The sequence below is a fragment of the Leucopleurus acutus genome (assembly GCF_964270905.1).
Source record: "Leucopleurus acutus genome assembly, chromosome: 3".
Taxonomy (NCBI): domain Eukaryota; kingdom Metazoa; phylum Chordata; class Mammalia; order Artiodactyla; family Delphinidae; genus Leucopleurus; species Leucopleurus acutus.
Genome location: NC_139145.1, coordinates 19,530,038 through 19,557,494, shown reverse-complemented (window position 1 = coordinate 19,557,494; position 27,457 = coordinate 19,530,038). Strand labels below are relative to the sequence as shown.

Sequence of the window (27,457 nt, the reverse complement as noted above, 5' to 3'; positions counted from 1 at the left end):
AGTTTCAAATCGAAAGAGGATTCCCCAGTGCCAAGTAGGAGAAAAAAGAAAAGACTCAAATCTGGACATATCCTGGCAATGTTTCCAATCACCAAAGATAACTACTCCTAAAAACTTCCAGAAAGAAGAACCTACTCAAGAGGAACAAGAATCAGAAGATGACATCAGACTTCTAGTTGGCAACACTAAACACAAGTATAAGATCAAAATAAACCTATTTTCAGGCAGAGGGGAGTTCAGAATGATAACCTCCCCTGAACCATCTCTAAGAGAGTTTCTAAAGGGCATGTGCCACAAAACAAAACCCAAAAACACAAAAGGAGGACCTGGGACACAAGAATTGGAGAGCAAAGAGACAAGGAAGGCAAGTCAGTGCATATTTTTAAAGTAGCAGTTTAAAACCAAAATCCCAAATAATTTCTGTTGGTTTTCTGTTCCACCCCTCCCAGGATGGCGGTGAGGGCAAGATTATTACCACAGGATCCCTAGAGGACCCCGGTTCAGGTAAAGCTGAGACTGGGAGGGTCTGCCCCAAGCCACCCAGTTTATTATGAATCATCATCTCCCCTGCAAGGCTTCCGGCAAGGCAGTGCAGGGTTTGCCCCTTTCCCTCCTAACCTTCCCTCTCCATGAGATCCACTCCCTCCCACATTCTCAATGACTGGTGAAATTTCTCCTAAATTTACCAACTTAGCCATTTAATGTATTTCCTCCTTCTACATATTAGATTCTCCCTCTGATTACACTTGCACGAGTTAGAATTAGGTTCAACCATGAATAAAAGGAAACAACACATGCATGGAAGTTGATTTCTCTCCTTGTGAATGCCCGCTTCAGCAGTGGCAGGTCCAGGGACCCTGGTGTGCCACCCTCCAGGCAGCCTCGCGGCCAGCAGCCTGCTGCCTGCGGGTTATTCATCATCGCCTCTAAGCCACAAGCCCACTTTTCTATACTGTTGTGTGATTCTGGGTCTGGAACTATGTAAATTACGTTTCACAGCCTCCTTAGCCAGCCAGCCTCCTGCTGGGTTCTGCTGTTGGAAAGTACTAGATGCAGATTGGAAGCAGAAGGCAGAAGGGGCTGATTTCCTTTTCTCCAAGGCCGGCAGCAGTAGCCAGCTGGCTCCAGCCTCTTCAGTGGCACAGACCTTGCCCTGTCCATCAGTGTCTGTACTGCACTTCCTCCCCGCTCGGGCTGTGCCTCCTTTGGAGTCCAAGTATCTGCTAGTTCCCACCTTCTCAGAGGCCTGAGCACCAACCATAGGGCATTCCAAGCTCTTGATGCCTCTTTGAGGATACAAAGATCCTCCACTGACTAGAAGAGAAACCCAAATTAAAACTTCTACACCCTGTAAAGCAATTATACTCCAATAAAGATGTTAAAAAACAAAAAAACTTTTGCACCCAGCAGACTATCAAAAATTAAGCACTCTGATGACATCAAGTGCTAAGAAGTGGCAGGTAGCTGGCAGCCAAGATGGGTGCAGAATGGATGCAACCCCCTTTGGAGAGCACCCTGACCTGTAGTAAAACTGAAACGCACATGGATTACAACAGTAGCTCCTGCACACTTGTGCGTAAAGACTGCTCACAAATGTTTAGAGCAGCGCTCTAAGGGAAAAACCTGGAAACTGCCTAAATGTCCAACAGTGCAGAATGGAGAACTAGAGTCTGCTCAGGCCACATCTTGAGCTACATGAGGTCCAAAGGCTCACAAACAATGCTGAATTTTAAATGCTGAGGAAGGGAATTCCCTGGCGGTCCAGTGGTTAGGAGCCTGTGCTTTCACTGTTGAGGGCAAGGGTTCAGTCTCTGGTTGGGGAACTAAGATCCCACAAACCGTGCTGTGCGGCCAAAAATAAATAAATAAATAAACTTTGAGGAATACATCTGTGTGCCATTTATAATTTTTAAAAATGCAAAATAATACTATGTACTTAGGTATACATACTTCCATGGTAGAATTTTTCAGAAGCACATAAAAAGTCAGAACCAGGGGCAGTCACCTCTGGGGGGAAGGACACAGGTTTAAGGCAGGGGACAAAGAGGTATGCAAGCATGTCGGCAATGTTTTTTCCCATACTGCACAGCAGCTCCAGGGATATAAATTTATATGTAACTTTCAAACGATCAAATAATTCAATTTTTAAACACACTTGGGAAAAATGTAGGTTACAGCATCATGATCCCATATGTGTGAAAAGACAGATTAAGAACACACATCTAACCAACTAATCTTCTGAGGAAGCACCTCTGGGTGTGAACTTTGAAAGGGATGCAAACAAGCCCCTGAGCCAAGCACAGACCAGCACCATCACTTTAACCTCTGCCTTCAAATCAGTACCTTAACACCTGCTGGTTCTCAAGCCTGGATACTCATGAGAACCCTCGGGCGGGAGTGGGGGTGCTTTTAAAACTGTAAAACTGCCTTTGCCCAGGCCACCAACTTCTTAAACCAGAGCTGGAGAATGAGGCAGGCTCGCTTTCATTCTGCAGGTGACTTTTAACACACAGTCAAGGGTGAGAACCATATAGTACCAGATGCCAACTTGCCTATTTCAGAAATTCAGGGGAGATCAAGTATGGCTAGTGTGGTCCTGATGACATGGCTGCTGAGGCCACGGAGGGTTCCAAGCTCCAGGTCTCGGCCACGTGTATCAGTGTGGACACAGCGCTCCCCTCCAGGAGGGAGATGCTCGGTGAGGCGGAGCCACCCTCCCTAGAGGATTCTCTGCCTCCACGTGAGTAAATGGCATGGAGTGAAGTGAGTTAATCCACAACAACCGCTTAGAACCACACTTGGCACATAGTAAGCACTCCACGTTAGCTACTTTTCAAGTAAGTAAACTGTTTTGAGGAAAGTGCTCAATAAAATATTTTAATGAGGATCATGTTTACTCTTATGGCTTCATTAGCAAGCTCCCAGACCCATGTGAGGGAAAGGAAAGGCAGCTCAGACCTCCTGGTCAAACTTGTGAACAATCTCTCAACACCTAACCTGTGTATGCGCAGGAAACATCGAGAGGGACAGGAGACAGTTAAGAGTAGATCAGAGAAGAGCTCTGGGAGTGAGCCTGAAAGATCGAGGAGAAAATAAGTTCTTACCCTTCACCTCATCTACTTCCACACGATCTATTTCACAACGAAAATCTAACTGATAACATCAATTACAAAAAGCCTGGCCGCAACGGGGAGCAAGGGTTTGCACTTGCTTTAAGATGGAGGCTCAGTTGCTTCTGTGTCCTGGCATTGTGTCGATGCAGAGCCCGTGTGGTTCTTCAGCCAAGACGCTTAAGAAAACCCAGATCCAAGACGGAGGAGGAGGTTGAGATGTTTGCCTTTCAGGCAGAAATTGCCCAGTTGATGTTACTGAGCATCAATACTTTCTACTCGAATAGAGCTCTTTCTGAGGGAGCTTATTTCAAATTCATCAGATGCTCTGGACAAAATCATGATATGAAAGCTTGACAGATCCCAGTAAACTAGACTCTGGGAAACAGCTGCACATTAATCTCACTCCAGACAAGTAAGATCAAACCCTCACTATTGTGGGTACCAAAATAGGAATGACCAAGGATGATTTGATCAATACCCTTGGTGCTATCACCAAGTCTGGGACCAAAGCATTCATGGAGGCTTTTTAGGCTGGTGCGAAGCCTCCCTGTGACTGACCAGTTTGGTGTCGAGTTTTATTCTGCCTATTTGGTTGCTGAAAGTGGTCTTTATCACCAAACATATTGAGCAGTATGCCTAGAGCCTTCTGTAGAAGGACCATCTGGTTAGAACTGACACAGGCAAACCTATGGGCTGTAGAAGAAAGATTATTCTGTATCTGAAAGAAGACCAAACCAAGTCCTTGGAGGAAAGAAGAATAAAGGAGATCGTGAAGAAACACTCTCAGGGACTTCCCTGGTGGTCCAGTGGTTAAGACTTCACACGTCCACTGTAGGGGGCACAGGTTCGATCCCTGGTCAGGGAACTAAGATCCTACATGCCTACATGTCTCAGGGCACAGCCAAAAAAAAAAGAAACTCTCAATTTATTGGCCATCCCATGACTCTTTTTGTGGAGAAGGAACGTGATCAAGAAGTTAGTGATGGCTGAAATGTTGCTTAACTGTGAGTGGGAAGATGCTGGACTGGATGGAGGCCCTGTCCCATGGTGGGCAGGGGGTCAGGGGAGGACTGGACGCAGCAGCCAGCTGCACCGCGGGGAGAGCCTCAGAAGCTGCCACACATGGCACTTTCCGCTGTGGGCTTTCTTCACTCCCTGAACCGCCTTTGACCCTTCATGGCACCAGTGGGAACACCACTGCTGACCCCAACCTGCCCTCCTGCACCCACAATCCCTTCCAGATCATCCAGAGCCCCTAGAGTTCACTTGGGTGGAGGTCGCACCCACCACATGGGAACCACATCTTCACCTCACCGGATCCTTTCACACAGAGGCCCAGGGAACATGGAGATGGCGCAGGCCCCGCGCCCATGACGCCACCAGCTGTGTGACACTGGGCACGTTTTGCTTGACCTGCAAGAGCTGTGATTCCCTACCTGGGAAATGGGGACCACAGCATCTGCCTCCTGGGGCTGTGCCGCAGGCCTGAGGGGACGAGGCTAGGAGCTGTAAAGCGTGGCCAGCTGGATGTCATTTGAAGAAAAGAAAAGCAAGTCTCTTAGGAGAGCCACACAGCTGAGGTTGGTTATTTCACTTTATTTAGCAAACCGTCACACTATGGGCCCCACCAAACTGCTCCTCCAGCCTCCCACAAGGGTCTGCCTTGGAAAGAAGCTCAGAGGGTGAACAGGAAGGCCCAGGCTCCCCAGCTGGCCTCCTCTTCTGTCACACACACCACACAGCACAGAACAAGATCACTGCTCATGTCCTCAGATGCCCACCCCAGTGTGGTCTGGGGCCTCCAGTGTTCAACAGCCACCTGCGGGTGTCTCGACCCAGCACCAGGCACAGACCTCCTGCTCCTGAGAGGCTGGCATAGGGCAAGGGCCTCTGCACCCAGCTGTGGGGATGTCAAACCCTTTTCCCCAGCCCTGAAGCCTGTCCCCACTGGGCAAGAAGCAAAAGGTACGAAAATACTTCTTTAATTATTTCTTTGAAATGGTTAAGAAATAAGGTCATCTTATTTTTCTTTTATAATCCTAGTTAAAAAAAAAAGTTCACATTAGCGCCAGGGCCCTTCCCCAAGTCGAGCGCCCGCTGCTCAGTAGAAACGCTTGTTCCGCTCCTGCCTCTTCTGAAACACCACGGCCCCCACCACAGCACACACGATGATGCCCAGGAGGGCGCAGAGCAGCAGCAGGAACACCCGCCACCCCGTCAGGGGCCCGCTGCGGAAGTTCCCCGTCGGGTCGTCCACGTTGTCTGAGGGAGGAGAGAGGGGGGAATGAGAGGCCGGACAGGCTCCCAGGAGATGGGGGAGCAGGGCGACAGCCCGTTTAGGCCCCCACACCCACCCTAGAGGCGTCAGCTGTGGCCTGCTCACACCGCACCAGTGAGGGGCAGGGGCATGCACAGAGATTGTCCAACCTCACTGGGACCAAGGTTCCCAGGGATCAAGGCTCCCAGGGATCCAGGCTGAGGTGCTTTCTGCTACAAGAAACTGGTGAACACTGGACTCCTGGGGTCTCCTTGACAGCCTGAGTCTGCCTGAGACGGGCCCAGGACCTGCTTTCACAAGCCCACTCCCAGCCCAATGCAGTGGTCTGAGGTCCCCATCTGAAGAAACACAGCTCTGGCCACAGGCTGCCCTCAATCACATCTGGATGCGTTCGGTTTCTCCCAGGGCCCCGACCCCCAACCCCCATCCTTCTGCTTTGACCCTCTACCCCAATGGGTCCACCCAACTGAAAACGAGTTAACCCCTGCTTGGCCAGCTGCATGGGGTTGCTGGGTGGGCTAGAGCAGATGATGTGTCCGAAAACCCTCGGCAGCAGAAAGCCTTCAACCAAAGGTCGCAAAACTGGTCTATGGCTGGATTTGTTTGGCCCCCAAAACATTTAAAAGCAACTTGAATCTTAGAAAAGTGAGATGTCACATAAAATGTTGGGTTCCACTGGTGCTCTATCACCCGCTGGGCCCACATGCACAACTTTGGAGCCCCTGGGATAGATTTCGCCACACACACACACACAGGGGCCTCACTTCCCGCACGAGAACCCTTGCTCCATGAGGACGAAGTGGTGGCTGACTAGTACTCTGGGAAGAACTCAGGCTTGGGGTTTTGCCAAAACTCAAGTTCACATCTTGCCTTTTTACCTCTTTCTAGCTGAGGAAACCTGAGGATCAGCTCTCCCAGCAGTCACAGGACCTACTTCCACGCCGTTCACTGAGGCCGCGCACTGAGGTATCAGAGTGCCCCCACGCACCACCCACACCAACAAACAGCCAATCTGGCTTCACTGGCCGTTATCCCAGCACTGAGTGCAGGAGGATGCAGACACCAGGTGCCCACACACCTGCTCATGAGCACTATTTGCTGATCCAAGGGCCTGGCTGGACCAGGGAAGGGCAGATGGACCCCGGGCACTTGCCCGAGCCAGCCCAGGCCCCACCGGGAGGGGCTGCAAGTGCATACCTTTGGGCGACTTGAGCAAGTTGACGCTGGGCTCGATCTTGGTCCAGTCAATGTTCTCCTCGTCAGGCGTGTGCTCCACCATCAGCTGGAACAGCTTCATGGAGATGATGTCATGATTGTCTGCAGGATGAGAGTTAGCTTCTAAGGGGCCTGAAGACGCTTCGGCGCACGTGGCCCAACGACCACCCCCACCACCACATAAAGTGGCCAGGTTCCCTGGGGAGAACCCAGTAGCCCCCAGCAGGCAGCATTCCAGGGGCTGGAACACCTCCAGAACTCAGCAACAAGAAACCTGGAAGGAGGCAGAGCGGACAGGAAAAAGTAGGAGTTTTACAATCAAAATCATTGGGTCTAATCCTGGCTCTGCTGTCCTCTTTGAGGCTCAGTTTCCTCATTTGTAAATGCAGGTGGTAATCTCCATCTTGCATGGTTATCAAGGCATATAAATGAGAAAGTACAGACAAGGCACAGGCGTATTGCTTGCAGATAGTATGTCTTTGAAAACAGAACCAGATAAGGACCCACACATTGTTCTATGACTGGTTGAGAAGCCTGATCCTCCCAAGGGCAGGCAGCCCCCAGACATTCCTGTCACAGAGACCCAAATACAGAATGCGGACAAACGACTTGGCAGCCAGCTGAAAGCTCAGCCAGACACACAGTCAAGCGACTGTACCTGAGGAGACTTGAGAAAGGCCTGGGTCCAACTAGTATGGGCAGGAGAGAACCTCTAAATGACACTGACAATAACTGATCAACCCATTTTTGAGATGGGGAGGTTGAGGCTCCGAACCAAGACAAGGGTCCCGGTCAAGGACCTGACTCCAGCTATCAGCTCAGCTAACTGACTAGAATTTGAGGAAAGGTCCGGAAAAGGGAGAGCCTAAAGAGCAAGGACCCCCGTGGCCGGATTGGGCAGAGCCCAGCCATACCTGACACCAGTATGCACAGCCCCTGGAAGCCCAGGGACAAGCATGGACTCTGGAGTCAGGCATCAGGTAGGTCCCATCTGAGCTCTGCCGTTCCCTGGGTGCATGAACTTGACAAGATCCCTTCAACTCCCAAATGCCCAATGGTCCCAGGTGTATAAAATGGGAAAGAGACGGCTACCTATCTAAGAACACACCACGTGCCTTTATGTATGCGATGCCTGACGGGAGGCTGGCGTGCACAACCCTCCAACTAATGGTCGGACACTACTGTGTGCATGGCTCCCTCCATTGCCCTTCCCGGGGCCTCTCTAAACAACCTTAGAGAATATCCACCTGCCACAGATCTGGCTCTGTTCCCAGAACCTTCTCATGACACCTGCTGAAACACTGTCAGATGGAATTCCAAGTAACCCAGAGGAGGGCTGTAGTGAATCCACAGATGGAACAAGACGGGCCATGAGCTGGTAATTACTGAAGCTGGTTAACAGCAACAAGGGGCTTATTAGACCACCTCCCCTCTTATGGGTATTTAGTGGAATTTCCACATTAAAAACTTTAAAACAAACCCCCCCCTCCGCCCCGCAAAATAGACACTGGGACAGGGTGGACCCAGGTATTTGCATGGTGAAGGGCAGGCTCCTGAACGGTGCTGGCTCACAGGCCCTGGAAACATCTGTCCTGACAATAAACAAGCCTCTGACTGGTTCTCCACACTGCTTCCTAGCTCTGGTAGGCAGGAGCCAGCCCCAGGCTTGGTGCCTCCCAAGGGCCTTGAGAAGGGACTAAGGACCAAGGCCAAAGGCCACCATCAAGTGCCACCCAGGCCTGGTGGCCCCAAGAGGCCTGTGTAGGCAGGCAGCATCCCAATGCTTACAGCATGCACCGTGGGCCAAACAAGACAGAGCCCTGACTCTGTGGAGCTTACAATTCAGTGAGGGGGACACAGATAATGAAATAAATTACATGGCAGATTCCAGGATGGTTAAGTGCTATGAAGAAAAATAAAGCTAGGAAAGGTGATGGGAAGTGTGCAGGGGACTGGGATGTGTGTATGCGACTTTAAATGAGGGAATCAGGGACAGTCCCACTGAGGAAGTGACATCTGGGCAAGACCTGGAGAAGCCAAGGGAGAGATGCAAGCACAAAGGCCCAAGGCAGGAGGGCAGGGGTGGGTCTGAAGAGCGGCTAGGGGCAGTGTCACCAGGGAGCAGGGAGGATGAACCAGAGGGAAGGGGGTGGGAAGGCAGCACACAGGCTTGGCAGTGTGCCGCTGGGAGGGAGGTGGGAGGAGCAGCTCTGCTGCTGTGCTGGGAGAAACTGTTGGGGCTGGCGTGGGAAGAGGGACCCCCGGGAAGCTCCTGTGGTTGTCCGAGTGAGGGAGGATGGTGGCCCGGACGTGCCAGCAGTAGAGGAAGGGAGAAAAGTGGTCTGAGGCAGGGAGAAGACAAAGCCAGCAGGACCAGCCAACGGATGAGAGGTGACGTGTGAGAGAAAATGCAGAGACCAGAATGATACCAAGGTGTTTTGACCTGAGCAACTACAAGGACAGAGGTTCGTTTCTATCTCTGGCTGTGGGTGTGTGAAGGCTGAGAGGCCTGCTTGGCACCAGGCGGAGATGCTGAGCAGGATGCTGGTGACACAGGTCTGGAGATGGAAATCTGGGGGTCCACTGCATCCAGATTCAAAGCACCCCAGCCCCTAGAGGACAGAGAGAGATGGCGGTGAGGGACTGCTCATGGATATGGGAAAAGGAGGAAGAAAACCAGGCAAGCGTGGAATCAAATGAAGGAAGGTCAGAAGGAAAGGGACTGGCTGTGTCACAAGCTCCCGAAGTACCAGGGAAGGTCAGACTGAGACTTCACACCTCGCTCAGCCCACGCACTCACCAGACAGGTCGCCGGTGCCGGCTGAGGCTCCAAAGTAGTAGCCAGTGGGCAGGCGCACGCCCGTGATGTCAATGCAGTTCTTCCACTCGTTCTTGTCCTCCAGGTCAGTCATCACCTGCGGCCGACCAGCAGGTCAAGGGCAGCCTGGGGCCGGCCTGCCCACCTTCCCGAGCCCCCCCAGAGCCGCCCCTCCCGCCCGCTCACCGTCAGGCGACCCCGGGAGTAGCGCACGGCCAGGAAGGTGTCGTGATCGCGGTTGCGGAAGTCAGCCGTGCAGCCTGCCAGCTCGGTCCAGCGGCCATCCTTGCTGTGGTCGTAGGACAGGGAGCCATTGTTCACCATCACGGAGATGTACGGAAACACACGCTGAAACAAGACACGGGTTACTCTGAGGCCAGCCCAGCCCAGCCCGTGGGAGGCCGCAGGGCACCCACCACCCTGATCCCTGGAGGCTCCTCTCATGCAGGGACCAGGGAGAAGTCCCGTTCTGCTCTGCAGGAGAGCAGGGGCCTACCTCTGTGGTCTCATCATTGGGATACGTGTCCAGGAAGATGGCTAAGCCATGGAAGTTGTCTTTGCTTCCAAACACAGGCCCTGGAATTAGAAGGAGATGCTCCTGTAACGGGAGAAACTGGAGTTGTCCCATGGATACCTGAAGGACAAAGTAATGCCAGCATGGGTGGGTTAATCTGTGGTCATTCTCCCAGGAAAGAGAAGGGATCTTTAAGTGGGGGTGGGGTGGGGGACTGGAGGGTGGTCTCAGGGGTGTGGCAGAGAGGACTCAAGTTTGAAGCCTGAACTGTGAAGGAACAGCACCTGCCTATGTGCTCTGAGGTGTCAGGTGACAAGGGGATACCCAACCTGTGAAAAACAGGTGGCCATTACAGTAAGAACCATCCCTTAACCCTTCTGTCCAAGGCCAGACAGCAAACATTTTAGGCTTTGTGGGCCACAGATGGTCTCTGTCACACAGTCTTCCTTGTTTTATCCTTTTTAAAATGGTAGAGGGACTTCCCTGGTGGTCCAGTGGGTAAGACTCCGTGCTCTCAATGCAGGGGGCCCAGGTTCGATCCCTGGTTGGGGAACTAGAACCTGCATGCATGCCACAACTAAGAAGTCCACATGCTGCAACTAAAGATCCCCCGTGCTGCAACTAAGACCTGGCACAGCCTAAATAAATAAATAAAATAAAATAAAATAAAATGGTAGAATGGTAAAACCATTATTAGCTGGTGTAGAACACCAGGCCACAATGGGGCACAGAGTTGAGCCACAGGGTCATCTTCTAAAAGGACGCTCCCTTCAGTTGCCCCCAGGTCCCAGGTTTCCTCAAAGAGGAGCAGCAGCGCCCTAACAAGGGGTGCAGAGTGGAGGATCCCTGGCCACAGATGCACAGGTCCCACCTGTGCGAGCGCCACCCTACCTGGCACTAGGCGGTCCCGGGTATACCACAAGGCAATGCCATCACCATGGAGATTCTTCTTCCCTGCGCCATGGACTTTGAAGTGAACGTGCATCTCCCAGTCCTTGAGGAAGCAAGGCTAGAGGGAGAGCAGAGAGGGCTGTTCAGAGCTCCCCAGCTTGTCTGCCAGATGGAGGTGACCGGGCACAGACCCTGCACCGAGATGACACTCAGAACAGGGCCAGGCAGCAGGGTCATGAGTGTCACTGACCAACAGACCCCCCAGCATTCTCAGCAGGGAGAAAGGGGCTGCTGGGCCTCCCAGGTCGGGAGTGGGAGGCCACAGAGTATCCCAAGGCTGCTGAGGCAGCTTTTTAACAGAATGAGGGAGTTCCATAAGCACTTACAGTTCAAGATCAAGATATTAAAGATACTAAAAGAGGAAAGATAAGTTGCAAAACAGTATCAGCACTATGTGCTCATTTTTGAAAAAGAAATTAGCATATGTGTAGAGAAAGAAGGAACTGAAAGAAATATGAACCAACATTAATGAAAGCTAACTCTGGGAGGGGAATGTCTACTTTCTATGTCTGAATCTTCTGTATTGAACATATTACTTCTGTAATTAGAAAAAACTCAAATGAAAAATAAAAACCCTATGTCCCATTGTGGGTGATCTGGCTTGTGCATCACTGATTTACCAGATTCACTGTTCTGGGCCTGGGCACCAGGAGCCCAGGTGAGGAAACCTGGCCCCTGAGAACAAAGGGTTTGCAGGCACCTGCACTACAGCCTGACACAGTGTGAAGTCAGCCCTCCCAGTTCTTGACAGTTCATTGGCTCTGGGAGACCCTGAAGATTCTGGAGGGGGCAACTGTGAGGTGATAAGAACCAGGTCTCAAGGACATATGGGCACGGAGTCTAAGTCCAAGACCTGCTGAGGGGATGGAAGGCCTGGTGAACCAGTCTTGCTTTGGACTGAGACGACAAAAACTGCAACTGAAAAGTAAGAATGAATGAGAAAGGCCTCCCAGGGATTGTAGCTCAGCTATGAGTCCTCACAATCTCTGAAATTAGACTAAACAGACGCACCCAAGCCTCACATTTCAGCAAAAAAAATCTTGCAAACACAGGGGCTTCCCTGGTGGCGCAGTGGTTAAGAATCCGCCTGCCAATGCAGGGGACACGGGTTCAAGCCCTGGTCCGGGAAGATCCCACGTGTCACGGAGCAACTAAGCCTGTGCGCCACAATTACTGAGCCTGTGCTCTAGAGCCCACAAGCCACAACCACTGAGCCCGTGAGCCACAACTACTGAAGCCCACGCACCTAGCCCGTGCTCCGCAACAAGAGAAGCCACCGCAATGAGAAGCCTGCGCACTGCAACAAAGAGTAGCCCCCGCTCGCCGTAACTAAAGAAAGCCCACACACAGCAACAAAGACCCAATGCAGCCAAAAATAAATAAATAAATTCATTAAAAAAAAGAAAAAAGTTATCTTTCATTCTTCAGGGAGAAGAAAAGTGATCCGGATCCAGACGTAAAGTCAGAGATTCACGAAGGAATGAAGAACAATGACTAAAGTAGATATGAGACTAAAAATCTAAATAAATATTTGACTGCATAAAACAATAATGCTTTGTGTGATTTAAAACAGAAAGATTAATAACAACGGGGTAAAAAGAGTTAAAGTGCTCTAAAAGCCTTGCATTGTCCTGGAAGGAGTTAGAAGTACGCGTTATCATTAGACTTTGGTAAAACATGTGTGCTTTAAACTCCAGAGAAACCATTAAAATATTGGGAAATAAGCACAGAACTTTCAACCTAATAGAAGAGGAAAAGTGTAATAAAAATTAGCCAACCCAAAAGAAGCCAAGACCCGAGAGAAGAATGAACAGAGAACAGTCAGTACAAACAGAAAGTGAATAGTAAGATGGCAGATTAAACCCAAATAAACATATCAGTAATTTTACTAAATGTAGATAGACTAAATGCTGGTAAGGGTACACATGATCTCCCTGTATTATTTTTCCTTCTTCTTTTTTTTAATGAAGTACAGTTCATATACAATATTAGTTTCAGGTGCACCACACAGGGATTGATATTTATATACATTACGAATTGATCACCACAATAAGTCTAGTAACTATCTGTCACCATAGAAAGTTACTGTAATATTACTGACCACATTCCCTATGCTGTACATTACATCCCCATGACTTATTTATTTTATAACTGGAAGTCTGTACCTCTTAATCTCTGTATTTTTTCTTACAACTGCATGTGAATCTACAATTATCTCAAAATAAAAAGTTTAATTTTAAAAATAAATAACGGATCAAAGACTTAAACTTAAGAGCTAAAACTACAAAACTCTTTAGAAAAAACAATGGGGGAAAATCTTCACAACACCAGATTTAGCAATAATTTTCTAGATATTACACCAAAGCACAGACAATAAAAAAATCAAATTGGACTTCATCAAAATTAAAACCTTTTACACGTCAAAGAACATGAAGAGAATGAAAAGACAATCCACAGACTGAGAGAATATATTTCCAAATCATATATAATGTCCAGAATATATAGAAAACTCCTGAAACTCAACAAAAAACCCAATTCAAAAATGGGCAAAGGACTTGGATACACATTTTTTCATAGAAGAATATATACAAATGGCTAATAAGCACATGAAAAGACGCTCAACATCATTAGTCATTAGAGAAATGCAAATCAAAACCACAAGATACCACCCTACACCCATTCGGATGGCTATCATCAAAAAACTGGAAAGGGTCAGACTGAGACTTCAGTCTGACCATTCACTAAATCAGGGGGTGGCGCAGTGGTTGAGAGTCTGCCTGCCAATGGAGGGGACGCAGGTTCGAGACCTGGTCTGGGAGGATCCCACATGCCACAGGGCAAATGGGCCCGTGGGCCACAACTGCTGAGCCTGCGCGTCTGGAGCCTGTGCTGCACAAAAAGAGAGGCCGCGACAGTGAGAGGCCCGCGCACCGCGATGAAGAGTGGCCTCTGCTTGCCGCAACTAGAGAAAGCCCTCGCACAAAAACGAAGACCCAACACAGCCAAAAATAAATAAATAAATATTTTTTTTTAAAAAAAGGAAAATAAGTATTGTAAAGATGTGGAGAAATTGGAACCCTGATGCACTGCTGGTGAGAATGTAAAATGGTGTGGTTGCTATGGAAAACAGTTTGGTGGTCCTCAAAAAGTTAAACAAAGAGTTACCATATGACCCAGCAATTCCATTTCCTAGTTATTTACCAAAAAAAAAGTGAAAACAACCATCTACGTCCACCCATGTACGTAGCAACACTGTTCACAATAGCCAAAAGGTGGAAACCACCCAGTGTCCACCAACAGATGAATGGATAAACAAAATGTGGTGTGCGCACACACACACACACACACACACACACAATGTTATTTAGCCATAAAAAGGAATGAAGTACTAACACATGCTACAACATGGATGAACCTTGCAGATATTATGCTAAGTGAAATAAGCCAGATATAGACAAATATATTATGATTCCATTTATGTGAGATACCTAGAAGAGTCAAATTCAGAAACAGAAAGTAGAATAGTGGTTACCAGGGGCTGTGGGGAGGCAGGGAACGGGGAGTTGGTGTTTAATGAGTACAGTTTCAGTTTGGGATGATGAAAAAGTTCTGGAGATAGATGGTGGTGATGGTTGCACAACAAGGTCAATGTACTTAATGCCACTAAACTGTACACTTGAAAGCAGTTAAGGGACTTCCCTGGTGGCGCAGTGGTTAAGAATCCGCCTGCCAATGCAGGGGACACAGGTTCAAGCCCTGGTCTGGGAAGATCCCACATACTGCGGAGCAACTAAGCCCGTGCACCACAACTACTGAGCCTGAGCTCTAGAGCCCGTGAGCCACAACTACTGAGGCTGCGTGCCACAAATACTGAAGCCCGCGAGCTGTAACTACTGAAGCCTGCACGCTACAACTACTGAAGCCCATATGCCTAGAGCCTGTGTACCGCAACAAGAGAAGCCACGGCAATGAGAAACCTGCGCACCACAATGAAGAGTAGCCCCTGCTCGCCGAGAAAGCCCTGCGCAGCAACAACGACCCAATGCCGCCAAAAATAAATAACTAAATTTTTTTAATTATAAAAAGAAAAGTGGTTAAGATGGTAACTTTTATGTCATTCTATGTTACAATAAAAATATTTTGAGAAATTTTATTTTCTTTTTCATGCAGATACATATTTACAGTAATCAAAGTATTTACATTTTTTACAGTATTTACATTTTTTTAAATATTGAAGATTGATTTACAATGTTAATTTCTGCTGTCCAGCAAAGTGACTCAGTTATACAGATATATATATTCTTTTTCATATTATTTTCCATTATGGGTTATCATAGGATATTGAATATAGTTCCCTGTGCTGTACAGTAGGACTTTGTCATTTATCCATCCTATATATAATAGTTTGCATCTGCTAATCCCAAACTCCCAATCCTTCCCTCCCCCACCCTCTTCCCCCTTGGCAACCACAAGTCTGTTCTCTATATCGGTGAGTCTCTTTCTGTTTCATAAATATGTTCATTTGTGTCATATTTTAGATTCTACATATAATTGATGTATTTGTTTTTCTCTGTCTGACTTGCTTCACTTAGTAGATCATCTCTAGGTCCATCCATGTTGCTGCAAATGGCATTACTTCCTTCTTTTTTGTAGCTGAGTAATATTCCATTCTATATCCACATCCTTATCCATTCATCTGTCGATGGACATTTAGGTTGTTTCCGTCTCTTGGCTATTGTAAATAGTACTGCAATGAACACTGGAGTGCATGTATCTTTTCAAATTAGAGTTTTATCTGGATATATGCCCAGGAATGGGATTGCCAGATCATATGGAAAATCTATTTTTAGTTTTTTGAGGAATCTCTATACTGGCTGCACCAATTTACATTCCCACCAACAGTGTAAGAGGGTTCCCTTTTCTCCACACCCTCTCCAGCATTTATTATTTGTAGACTTTTTAATGATGGCCATTCTGACCGGTGTGAGGTGGTACCTCACTGCAGTTTTGATTTGCATTTCTCTAATAATCAGAGATGATGAGCATCTTTTCATGTGCCTATTGGCCATCTGTATGTCTTCTTTGGAGAAATGTCTATTTAGGTTTTCTGCTCTTTTTTTTTTCGCGGTACGCAGGCCTCTCACTGTTGTGGCCTCTCCCGTTGCGGAGCACAGGCTCTGGACGCGCAGGCTCAGCGGCCACGGCTCACAGGCCTAGCCACTCCGTGGCATGTGGGATCTTCCCAGACCGGGGCACAAACCCACGTCCCCTACATTGGCAGGTGGACTCTCAACCACTGCGCCACCAGGGAAGCCCTCTGCTCATTTTTTGATTGGGTTGGGGTTTTTTTTTGTTATTGAATTGTATGAGCTGTTTGTATATTTTGGAAATAAAGCCCTTGTCGGTCGCATCATTTGCAAATACTTTCTCCCAGTCCATAGGTTTCTTTTCATTTTGTTTATGGTTTCCTTTGCTGTGCAAAAGCTTATAAGTTTGACCAGGTCCCATTTGTTTATTTTTGCTTTTATTTCTATTGCCTTGGGAGACTGACCTAAGGAAATATTGGTAGGATTTATGTCAGAGAATGTTTTGCCTATGTTCTCTTCTAGGAATTTTATGGTGTCATGTCTTATATTTAAGTCTTTAAGCCATTTTGAGTTTATTTTTGTACATGGTGTGAGGGTGTGTTCTAACTTCATTGATTGCAGCTGTATTGCAGCTGTCTAACTTTCCCAACACCACTTGCTGAAGAGACTGTCTTTTCCCCATTGTATATTCTTACATCCTTTGTAGTGACCATTACATTTAAAAAAACTGTCCCAATGCCATTGAGTATCGTACTGAAGACAATGGTTTAAAATATTAAAGTATTTAAAAGTAAAAAACAATAAAAGGTTAAATGGTAAATTTTATGTTATTGTATTTTACCACAATAAAAATAATGAATAACTGTCCAAAAGCCTAATTTTATGCTGTTTACAGGAGACAACTCTAAAACATAAAGAAGTGGGAAAAAGAAAAGGATAGAAAAAGATATTGCATGCAAAAACTAAGCAAAAGCAAGCTTGTGCAGCTATGCCAATAACAAAGTTTAGAAGGGGACTCTTCTTAAGAACAAAAGACTCCATTTTTCAGGAAAATTTTGGTCTCAAAATATATAAAGCAGAAACTGACAGACTACAAAGATAAAGACAAATCCATACACAGGCATTTTAATACACCTCTCCTAATAACTGATAAAAACAAGCAAAAATGTCAGAAAGATATAGAGATTTGAACCCAATCAGCAAACATGACCTAAGGATCTAAATGGCACATTTCACTCAAGCAGTAAAGAATCCACATCCTTCAGAAACACACATGGAATGTTTCCCCAAAATCCTGATCATTCGAAGGACCATTTGCAAGTCTCAACAGACCTCCAAGGATTGAAATCACAGAACCTGTTCCTTGACCACGATGAAATTAAACTAGGTATCAATAACTTAAAAAGATAACTAGAAAAGCCCTCATGTATTTGAAAAAACTTAAAAACATATCTCACATACACAAAAGTCAGCCTAGAAACTAAGATTTCAAATGGGCTCTTTGGTGCCCAGGAGTTTTCTATGCCTGGGAACAATGCACTAAGAATAAGACTCCAAGCTGGTGGGAGGTGTGCCTCTGAGAAGGGCAACGATGCACTGGAAGGTGGGAAAGGAAAACCTCCCCTCCTGTCCCTGGCATGTTTGCAGGGAGATCAGTTTCAGGAAAGAGTACACATGGAAGTTGAGGACCTAGAAGACCTAGACCTAGACCTAGACCTCCAAGACTATCCCGGCCTTAAAAAGTCTCTGTGTACTGCAGGTAAGACTGCAGAACATCAGACAGAATACTGTGATACAGACAATATAAAGAAGGATTTTAAGCAGATGAGGTATGGGCTAGAACTGATGTAGAAGTTGCTTTTGAGGGCAGAACATGACATGGCCATGGTTTTCCATCCTGGCCGCACAGCTGAGCCACATGGGGAGCTCAGAAATCTTAATGCCCTGGCCCTCCCCCAGGCCAACTAAATCAGAATCAATCATTGGCGGTCACAGACCATTTTATAGTTAGGTAGTTTCTGTGTCTTGGCTTGCAATAAAGTGAAAGGCAGACCTAATCCTTTTTTTTTTTAAATTGGAGTATAGTTGCTTTACAATGTTGTGTTAGTTTCTGCTGTATAGCAAAGTGAATCAATTATACGTATACATATATCCACTCTTTTTTGGATTTCCTTCCCATTCAGGTCACCATAGACCACGGAGTAGAGTTCCCTGTGCTATACAGTAGGTTCTCATTAGTTATCTATTTTATATTATCTATAGTAGTGCATATATGTCAATCCCAATCTCCCATAAGTCTGTTCTCTACATCTGTGACTCTATTTCTGCTTTGCAAATAAGTTCATCTGTACCATTTTTCTAGATTCCACATATAAGCAATATTATACGATATTTGTTTTTCTCTTTCTGACTTACTTCACTCTGTATGACAGTCTCTAGGTCTATCCACATCAAGGCAGAGCTAACCTAACAGTCAGCTGATACATTGTTAAAATTTTTGATGAAAGATCACTACATGATTTAGGGTTTATAAACCAAAGAAGTTCAAAACACTGAGTGACCCTGCTATAACAAAACTCCCTGCATCTCCATCTACTATTTAAGCAAACACAAGTTCTCAGCATTCACACAGGTAAGAACAAAAAGCAGAAGTCACGTTAAAGCTTCTCATTCTGACAATGACATCCATCCAAACAGGGGTGGGGAGATGACAGCTGGATGAGATGCATTTCAATAAATGTTTACTTTGTGTAATAATTATTCAAAAATTGTGTAATTGGGTAAGGCATTTCTTTTGATCAATTGTATACCAATGATAATTATAATAATCCCAAAGAAAATATTAAAACTTAATTTCAAGGTCCCAACAAGGTTAAAAGCTTAAATTATTACACTTATTTTATTTGCAGAGGTACATGATAGGCTAATCAGTAAAATTTTCAAGCATTAAATATACTGCATTAAGTTAAAATTCTGTGTGGGAAATGAAATGAAAATACAAGTTCAATTTTTAAAAATGATGTACAATTTGGGCTTATTCAAGTGGATCTCAAAAGGGAACCCTCCTGCACTGTTGGTGGGAATGTAAATTATACAGCCACTATGGAGAACAGTATGGAGGTTCTTTAACAAACTAAAAATAGAATTACCATATGACCCAGCAATCCCACTACTGGGCATATACCCAGAGAAAACCATAATTCAAAAAGACATATGCACCCCAATGTTCATTGCAGCACTATTTACAATAGTCAGGACATGGAAGCAATCTAAGTGTCCACTGACAGATGAATGGATAAAGCTGTGGCACATATATACAATGGAATATTATTCAGCCATAAAAAGGAACGAAATCGAGTTATTTGTAATGAGGTGGATGGACCTAGAGTCTGTCATACAGAGTGAAATAAGTCAGAAAGAGAAAAACAAATACCGTATGCTAACACATATACACGGAATCTAAAAAAACAGTACTGATGAACCTAGTGGCAGGGCAGGAATAAAGACACAGATGTAGAGAATGGACTTGAGGACACAGGGCGGGAAGGGGAAGCTGGGAGGAAGTGAGAGAGTAGCATTGACATATATACACTACCAAATGTAAAATGGACGGCTAGTGGAAAGCTGCTGCCCAGCACAGGGAGACCAGCTCGGTGCTTTGTGACAACCTAGGGGGTGGGATAGGGAGGGTGGGAGGGAGGCTCAAGAGGGAGGGGATATGGGGATATATGTATACATATAGCTGATTCACTTTCTTATACAGCAGCAACTAACAACATTGTAAAGCAATTATACTCCAATAAAGATACCAAAAATAAATAAATAAATAAAAGAGTGGATCTCAAATTGCAATATTTAGATTCCACTGAACAGGAGGCGGGGGAAGAAAGACAGCACAATTATATTCCAGACTGAAAAACTTGATGAAGGCAAGTACAGAATTCTCTCAGCCTGTGACACTGCCAACCACCAACTACCTCCAACCATAATTAAGTTACTTGGGACTGAACCAATTTCTAGCAGTTCCAGCACTATTTGTACCTCATTTAAAAAAAAAAAAATTTGTAATGTTATGCTGAACTCACTTCCTTGAAAAATATAAGGCTACATTATAATTTTTAAAAGTTACCAGAAAACATGGGGACTTCCCTGGCGGTCTAGTGGCTGGGACACCACGCTTCCACTGCAGGAGGCCCGGGTTCGATCCCTGGTTGGGGAACTAACATCCTGCATGCCGCACAGTGAGGCCAAAAGAAAAAGTTATCTGAAAATACATGGGACCTAATTAAACTTAAAAGCTTTTGCACTGCAAAGGAAACCATAAACAAAACAAAAAGACAATCCACAGAATGGGAGAAAACATTTGCAAACAAAGCAATGGACAAGGGATTAATCTCCAAAGTATACAAATAGATCACGCAGCTCAATATCAAAAACAAACAATACAATCAAAAAATGGGCAGAAGATCTAAATAGATGATTCTCCAAAGAAGACATACAGATGGCCAAGATGCACATGAAAAGCTGCTCAACATCACTGATTATTAGAGAAGTGCACATCAACACTAGAATGAGGGGGTGGCTGAGCAGGCAGGCAGGCGGCTAGGTGGGTGGCAGCAGCCTCTGGGCAGTAGAGGGGGCTCTGGGGTGGCACCACGGGCAAGGGTAGAGGGGCAAGTTGGCCACCACCGCTGCTGGGGGGGGGGGGTTGGGGAGGAGAGCCACTTCCGGGTAGGGAGCAGGTGGGAGAAGGAAAGGCAGGCAGCCGCTCGGCTGCGGCACTCTTTAAATTTTTTGGGGTGCCGCAGAGGCGACCCCTGGAGCTGATGTTCCTGATCCCCAGGGTGACAACGGCCGCTGCCTAACCTGGAAAGAGGAATGCCAGCTCCTGAGCAGGCCTCATTGGTGGAGGAGAGGCAACCACAGACCCATCAGGAAGCTGCCTCCACTGGCCCAGGCATGGAACCCGAGACCACAGGCACCACTATTCTAGCTTCCATGAAGGAGCAGATAACCCTGCATGTTGAAGAAAGTTGGAAACCTATCATGATTTTTGTTATGTAATTCCTTGATGGCCTCAAAATTTTGATGACTTCAAAATTTTATCTTTTGGCAAAGAATAGTATTCTGAATGGATGTTTTGTTGGAGAAAGCAAAAGGGGTTCTGGTTTCTCGAGAAAGAAGAAACCTACTTCTGCTCATGGGCTACCTCTTTTGTGAAGCCATGTTCACCCCAGCCTGAAGTCAACAAGTCAACTCTCTCCTGATCTTCTTTGGCACTTTATACCACTGCTCTCTTATCATATGCTCCTTTGAATGATGATATAATAAAAAGCTATCTAAGGATAAAAAAAAACAAAAAAAACTACAATGAGGTATCACCTCACACCAGTCAGAATGGCCATCATCAGAAAGTCTACAGGGACTTCCCTGGTGGCGCAGTGGTTAAGACTCCATGATCCCAATGCAGGGGGCCCAGATTCAATCACTGGTCAGGGGAACTAGATCCCACATGCATGCCACAACTAACAGTTCTCATGCCACAACTAAAAGACCCAGCGCAACCAAATAAATAACTATTAAAAAAAAAGTCTATAAACAATAAATGCTGGAGAGGGTGTGGAGAAAAGGAAACTCTCCTACACTGTTGGTGGGAATGTAAACTGGTACAACCACTATGGAGAACAGTATGCAGGTTCCTTAAAAAACTAAAAATAGAACTACCATATGATCCAGCAATCCCACTACTGGGCATATACCCAGACAAAACTCTAATTTGAAAAGATACATGCACCCCAATGTTCACTGAAGCACTATTTAAAATAGTGAAGACATGGTAGCAACCTAGATGTCCACTGACATGGATAAAGAAAATGTGGTACGTATATACAATGGAATATTACTCAGCCATAAAAAAGAATGAAATAATGCCATTTGCAGCAACATGGATAGACCTAGAGATTACCACACTAAGTGAAGTAAGTCAGACAGAGAAAGACAAACATCATATGATATCACTTCTATGTGAAATGTAAAAAAAAAAAAAAAAAGATACAAATGAACTTATTTACAAAACAGAAACAGACTCACAGACTTTGAAAACAAGCTTATGGTTACCAAAGGGGAAACGTGGGGGAGAGATAAATTAGGAGTTTGGGATTAACAAATACACACTACTGTATATAAAATAAACAACAAGGACCTACTGTATAGCACAGGGGACTCTACTTAATATTCTGTAATAACCTCTATGGGAAAAGAATCTGAAAAAAGAATGTATATATGTATATGTATAAATGAATCACTTTGCTGTACACCTAAAACTAACACAACATTGTAAATCAACTATATTCTAATATAAAATAAAATTTTTTTAAAAATTTATATGACAGAAAAATGTGACAGAATGTGACTCCGGGGGAAATAGTTAATGAAGTACTCTCTGAGTGGGTGGCACTCGAGCTGAGACTTAACAGATAAGAAGAAACCAAGCAAGCATGAAGAGACTGGAGACAGTGTCCCAGACAGAGGTAACAAGTGCAAAGGTCCTGAGGCAAGAAGGCAGCCAGAGAGGCTGGAACAAAATTAACAGAGCGAATGACTGGAAACGTCAGGCACTAGAGGCCGGACTGTGCAGACATAATGCATGTTTGTCCCTTCACAGGAGACCCCAGGCTCTGAGGATCAGAGTGAAAGCTAAACAAAGTATCCCCAGATGCCCCTAGCTGGAAGGAGAGGTGGAGCTGAGGTAACAGGCAGATGAGGCAACACAAGAACAGTGTGGGCTCTCAGAACTAAATGGGGACGTCATCCAGAAGGGACCAAAGAGCAGAGTAACAAAGAAAACTAGGACACTCGCCAACAGCTTAGGCCATGGGAACGGTTGGGATCAGGCAGGCTGAGGAAGGAGTACATTCTGCCCCCAATTATTCCCCTTTCACCCCTTTCCTGACCTTCCTTGGTGTGGAGTCTGTGCAGCAGCTGATCTTGGCCACTGCTTATATATGACACACCAGTGACACCTGAGGCTCCCTAACCTCTACAGCAAAGGTCACAGAAACTAAACTGCCCATGAGTCCACTGATGACTAGACCCTCAATCAAGCACTAAGGAAGGGGACTGAGTCTGCAAGTATTTCTAAGGGGTTCCTCCACTGTCCAGGCTGGGTCAAGTGTAGCAAATGAATTGCTGGGCTTGGAAATGAGACAGATCAGAGTTTAAACGTTGTTTATGCCATTCGCTGTCTGTTAGCTCTGCAAAAACTCAGGATAGCCATCTACATCAGTCTGTTTGAGAATTAAGTGCGATAAGGCACGTTGAAGTCAGTGCCTAACACACAAAAAATACCCAATGAAGACCCCACTCGTTCCACTTATCCCACTAATGAGAGGGTTCAGTTCAGGCAGATGACAGCCCCACTACTTACTGGCTATGTGATTTTGGGGAAGGCACTTTCAACTCTGAGTCTTAGCTTCTTAGTCAGTGAAACAGAGATAACATCAGTTACTTCACATGGCTTTGAAGGAACGAAGTAAAAAGAGTGTACGAAATGTCAAGCACAGCTCCTTACACATGGTTACTTCAATTGTCATTACCTGTTATTACTGGCGGGTGTGACCAAGATGGGGAAGGGGACGGAGGAGGGAAGGGCGGCATTCAAACTAAGCTCAGGTCTAGGCTGCTGACTGCAGTGGCTTACTTAATGCTCTGCCTAGCCTCTTGGGAACCACTCACCAGGTGGTTCCAGATAGAGCCCTCTTTGCTGCGCTCGTCAGGGGTCAGACGCACGTACTGGCTCGTGAGCATTGTGCTGCCTTGGAAGTCCCAGAGGAGCGTGGAGCTGGAACCGACCCCTGTGGGCAGAGACACGGGCACAGACAGGTGCGTAAAAGGCCAGGCCAGGACTCGCTTTGCCAGAGGCAGAGAACCCACATAACTGCTCTGACCAGGATAAAGGGCACCCCTTCCCCAACCCCATCCAGCCTCGCCCTCACCCTGAACTCATTCCCGCCCCAGGCCTCACCGTGGTAGGGCTTGATAAGCGAATGCTCCCGTTTGAGGTGTTCACTGTTGCCGTCAGTTATATCGGCAGCCACCGGCCCCAGAAACAGAAGAAAAAGTAGAAGTGTAGTGGGGCCAGGGCCGGGGCCGGGAAGCCCAGGCCTCCCCGGGCATCGCCGGCCCCAGCCCCAGCGCCAAACCCAGCCTGCCGCCGCCACCGCCGCCGCCGCCATTCTCCGTTCCTCTCGACCACTTCCGTCTTAGGACTTCCGCCTTCCGGGTGTTCCATCTAATAGCCTCCGGCCGGAAGCCCTCCAACCCTAGTGTCACCTGGGAACTGCCAGCAAAAGTAAAGCCTCGCTGCCGTGGAGACGGCGGCTGTATTTGCTGAGCAGCCTCCCATCCTGGTCGAGTGCCTTGGCGGCTGCGAGGCACCTGTCAGCCAGCCTCAGCAGTGGGTTCTTATGAGCGACAAGAGCAGCAACCAATCATGGAACAGCACTTTCGGCTGTGGGCCAACGGGGAGCAGAGGGATGATTTGTGTCGGCGGGCAGCGCGAGGGTCGTCTGTGAAGTGGGGCATGCTGGAACTTGTAGTTTTCATGGGCCGCTCGCGCGGGCTGGGAAGACGAAGCCTAGAACTCTCTTGGCCTCTGGCCACTGGTGGCGTCCCTGGAGTAACCTTTCCCAGTCCAAGCAGAAGTGAGTTCTAAATTGAAGGCGGAGACTAGAATTCCAACTCCCGCGCCGCATAGAACTCACTAGGGCGAGACTTTTTAGCCATTTCTGGCTCCACGCCTTTGGAAACAGAATTCCTTTACTTGATGGCGTCCAGCATTCCCAGTTCCTCAGGCCCAGTTGGGTTTCAGCAGGAGGAGCAGACCCGAATCCCGTCCCAGTGATAGCTGGGGCCCATTCGTATCCAAACGATTGTAGTGCCTGCCTGGCGCAGCAGGAAGCGTCCAGGAAAGGTCCGGGAAAGCTGGCCGTGGAGCAAAGGTGGAAAACTGGTGGCCCACAGCCAAATAGAGCTCTTGCTGATGCTATTTCAGTAAATGACTTAACTACCGATATTTTAAATCAGGAGACAAATTCAAATTAAAAATCCAAGTTTCCAGCTTCTCAGGAAAAATTGGAAGACCCAACCACACTAGGCTCATGGGGCTGCCCTGCTAAAAATGCCTTACTTTTCTAAGCTAGTCTCCACTCTGGCCACTAATTTACAGCACCTGCCTGGCCCTTCTAGACGCTTGAATTAATGACCCCTGTTATAGATCACAGGGTGGGACAGTTGGTTTCCTGCTCCTTTAAGAAGTTGTCCTGTTGAATGAATGAATTTCTTCAGGATTAAGTGCTGAGACATCTTTTTAAAATTAGCGATATATATATGTATGTATATTTCAGAGATTTATCTGTATCTGTGCAAACAAGGACATTTCACTAGACCTCCATGAGGGCTTAGATTTTTATCAGCTATAGTCACTACTTAATCCCCAGCATCTAGAAAAGTGCTTGGCACATAGAAGTTGATTAATAAGTAATTGGTGAAAGAATGAATGTTTGGTCTAGAGGTCATGTTAGGGGGGAGAGCTTGTAAACTTTAAAACCCCCTATGAGGCTAGGCCCGGATCCATGACACAGCCACCCCCCATCACAGGTATACTGACACCCTCATGCACCTTATTAAGACCACCATTGGCAATGCTCCAGGCCCAAATGCAACTCCCAATACACACACCAAGTCTGACTTTATTGAATCTCTCTGTCTGTCTGACCTGGAACAAGGTGTCTGGAAAGAAGTGAGTTAGGACTGGGTGAAGAGCTATATTAACTAGGATAATGCTAACTGCTATAACAAATAGACTCTAATGTGTAAAACAGCTAGAAGAAGTTGATTTCTCTCTCCCTTAACAGTCCAAGGCTGGTGTTCCTGGTTGATGGATGGCTTGTCTTCTTACACTAATGTGGAGACCTAGGCTCCTTCCTTTTTGTGGCTCCACAAGCCCTTAGGGCTTCATCATCTTCTGTATCCAGTCAGCTAAAGGGGAAGGAGAGAATGTGGAGGACACAAAGGGCTGAAAAGCCTTGGCACACATCACTCCACTCACATTCAGTTGGCGGGAACTAGTTAGCACATGGCCACACCTGACTGTGAGAGAGCCTGGGAAATTAAAGTTTAGCTGTGTGCCCAGGAGGACTAGGACATGAATTTGTGGTGAAGAATCACTCAGTTTCCACCTCTGAAGGTTTTGGGTCATGGCCCTAGAAGGGGGCAGTGGAGTAGAATATGAAAGAGGGATGTCACCTTATCCTTGTAGAAAGAGGGGTCCAAACTGGAGTGGTGGGTGACTTGAGGGCTCTAAGTAAGCCCATACTTAGGTAAAATACAAGTCCCATAGTGGGTACATGCACATGTAAGAAAGAGGCCAACTGAGGACTGGGCCAGGCTGAGGAAGCAGGGTGTCCCTCTTCAGTCGACAGTACTACACCAAGGTAGGACTTTTATGTGAATGACTATAAACGCACACGTGTCTTTGGGCACAGATGTACCTTATTTGTTCCCTGCCCAGGTGGGCGAGCGTGTGCATACTTGGTTGCACATGTCACTGGGGTGTCTGAGTTCACATGTGCCTGTGTTCATATGTGACAGGCAGATGTGCCTGTCACATGCACATGTCCGAAGGGCTGTGCATACATATGACCGAACGCTCAGGTGTTCCTGACGAGGGAGAACCTGTGTGTTTCTAACCTGTACACCTGAAGGGTCTGTGTGTGCATGACCATGCATGCAATGTATCTGTCCACACCCAGGAACAGGCCTGCAAAGGACAGCCTGGAGATGTCTCAGGACAGAGGTAGTAACTGCACGTGCACAACTGCCGGGGGAGGGGTGCTGAGTGTGCACATGCCAAGCACACAGCCGGTGTGGGATAGGTATGTGCTAAGTAAAGTACATAAGTGGACACTTACATCACAGTACACATGTCCCTGTGTCTATGGTAGCCCCTGCAGGGTGTATGAAGTTGCCTAGGTGTGTGAATGTGTACTTCTGTGTGCCCAGATGTGCCCTTGGAACTCCCCAGGCTGGGCCAGACCAGGCTGGGCTCCTTGTTGGGCACACAGAGGCCTCTGCTGTGTGTTGGTGCCTGCATGGGGCACTGCCAAGGGTGCATTGGCAGCATGTGTATGTGCGTGTGAATGTGTATGTGCGCGTGCGTGTGTATGTGTGTGTGTGTGTGTGTAGGAAGAAACATTCGCTCTCTTAGACCTTGCTTCTTTCTGTGGTTCGGTTTCTATAGAGACACTTCCTGTGGAAGAGAAAAGAGGTAGTGAGCTGGTGTTTCAGGATGTGAGGGCCCGCAGGAGCGGAGCTGGGCTCTCTCTCTGCTGCCTGCCCTTCGCCGTGCAGGCTCTGGCCAGAGCTGCCTACAGTCCCCATGGTGGGCGCCCCCCGCAGTGGGGACCCGTGAACAGCAGCGGC

The 27,457-nt window shown here is 47.0% G+C and overlaps 1 protein-coding gene across 1 annotated transcript; it reads right to left on the bottom strand.

Annotated features, from left to right (window-relative positions):
• Positions 1-4,695: 4,695 nt before the first annotated feature.
• LMAN2 (lectin, mannose binding 2) lies at positions 4,696-24,229 on the bottom strand. Its single transcript, XM_082835628.1, has 8 exons — positions 24,000-24,229; positions 23,711-23,829; positions 10,830-10,947; positions 9,921-10,000; positions 9,611-9,772; positions 9,407-9,521; positions 6,589-6,708; positions 4,696-5,375 (listed from the first exon to the last, which is right to left on the bottom strand). Exons 1-8 carry the CDS (start codon positions 24,208-24,210, stop codon positions 5,215-5,217), a joined length of 1,086 nt encoding a protein of 361 aa, XP_082691754.1. The 5' UTR covers positions 24,211-24,229; the 3' UTR covers positions 4,696-5,214.
• Between the last annotated feature and the right edge of the window lie 3,228 nt (positions 24,230-27,457).

Bases quoted from the DNA above. Each gene is read 5' to 3' on its own strand.
- LMAN2 (XM_082835628.1), bottom strand. From the start codon at position 24,210: ATGGCGGCGGCGGCGGTGGCGGCGGCAGGCTGGGTTTGGCGCTGGGGC. The intron at 23,830-23,999 runs GTGAGGCCTGGG...CTCTGCCCACAG, and splicing joins GCTTATCAAGCCCTACCACG to GGGTCGGTTCCAGCTCCACG. The intron at 10,948-23,710 runs GTGAGTGGTTCC...CTCTCCCTCTAG, and splicing joins GCTCTATCTGGAACCACCTG to CCTTGCTTCCTCAAGGACTG.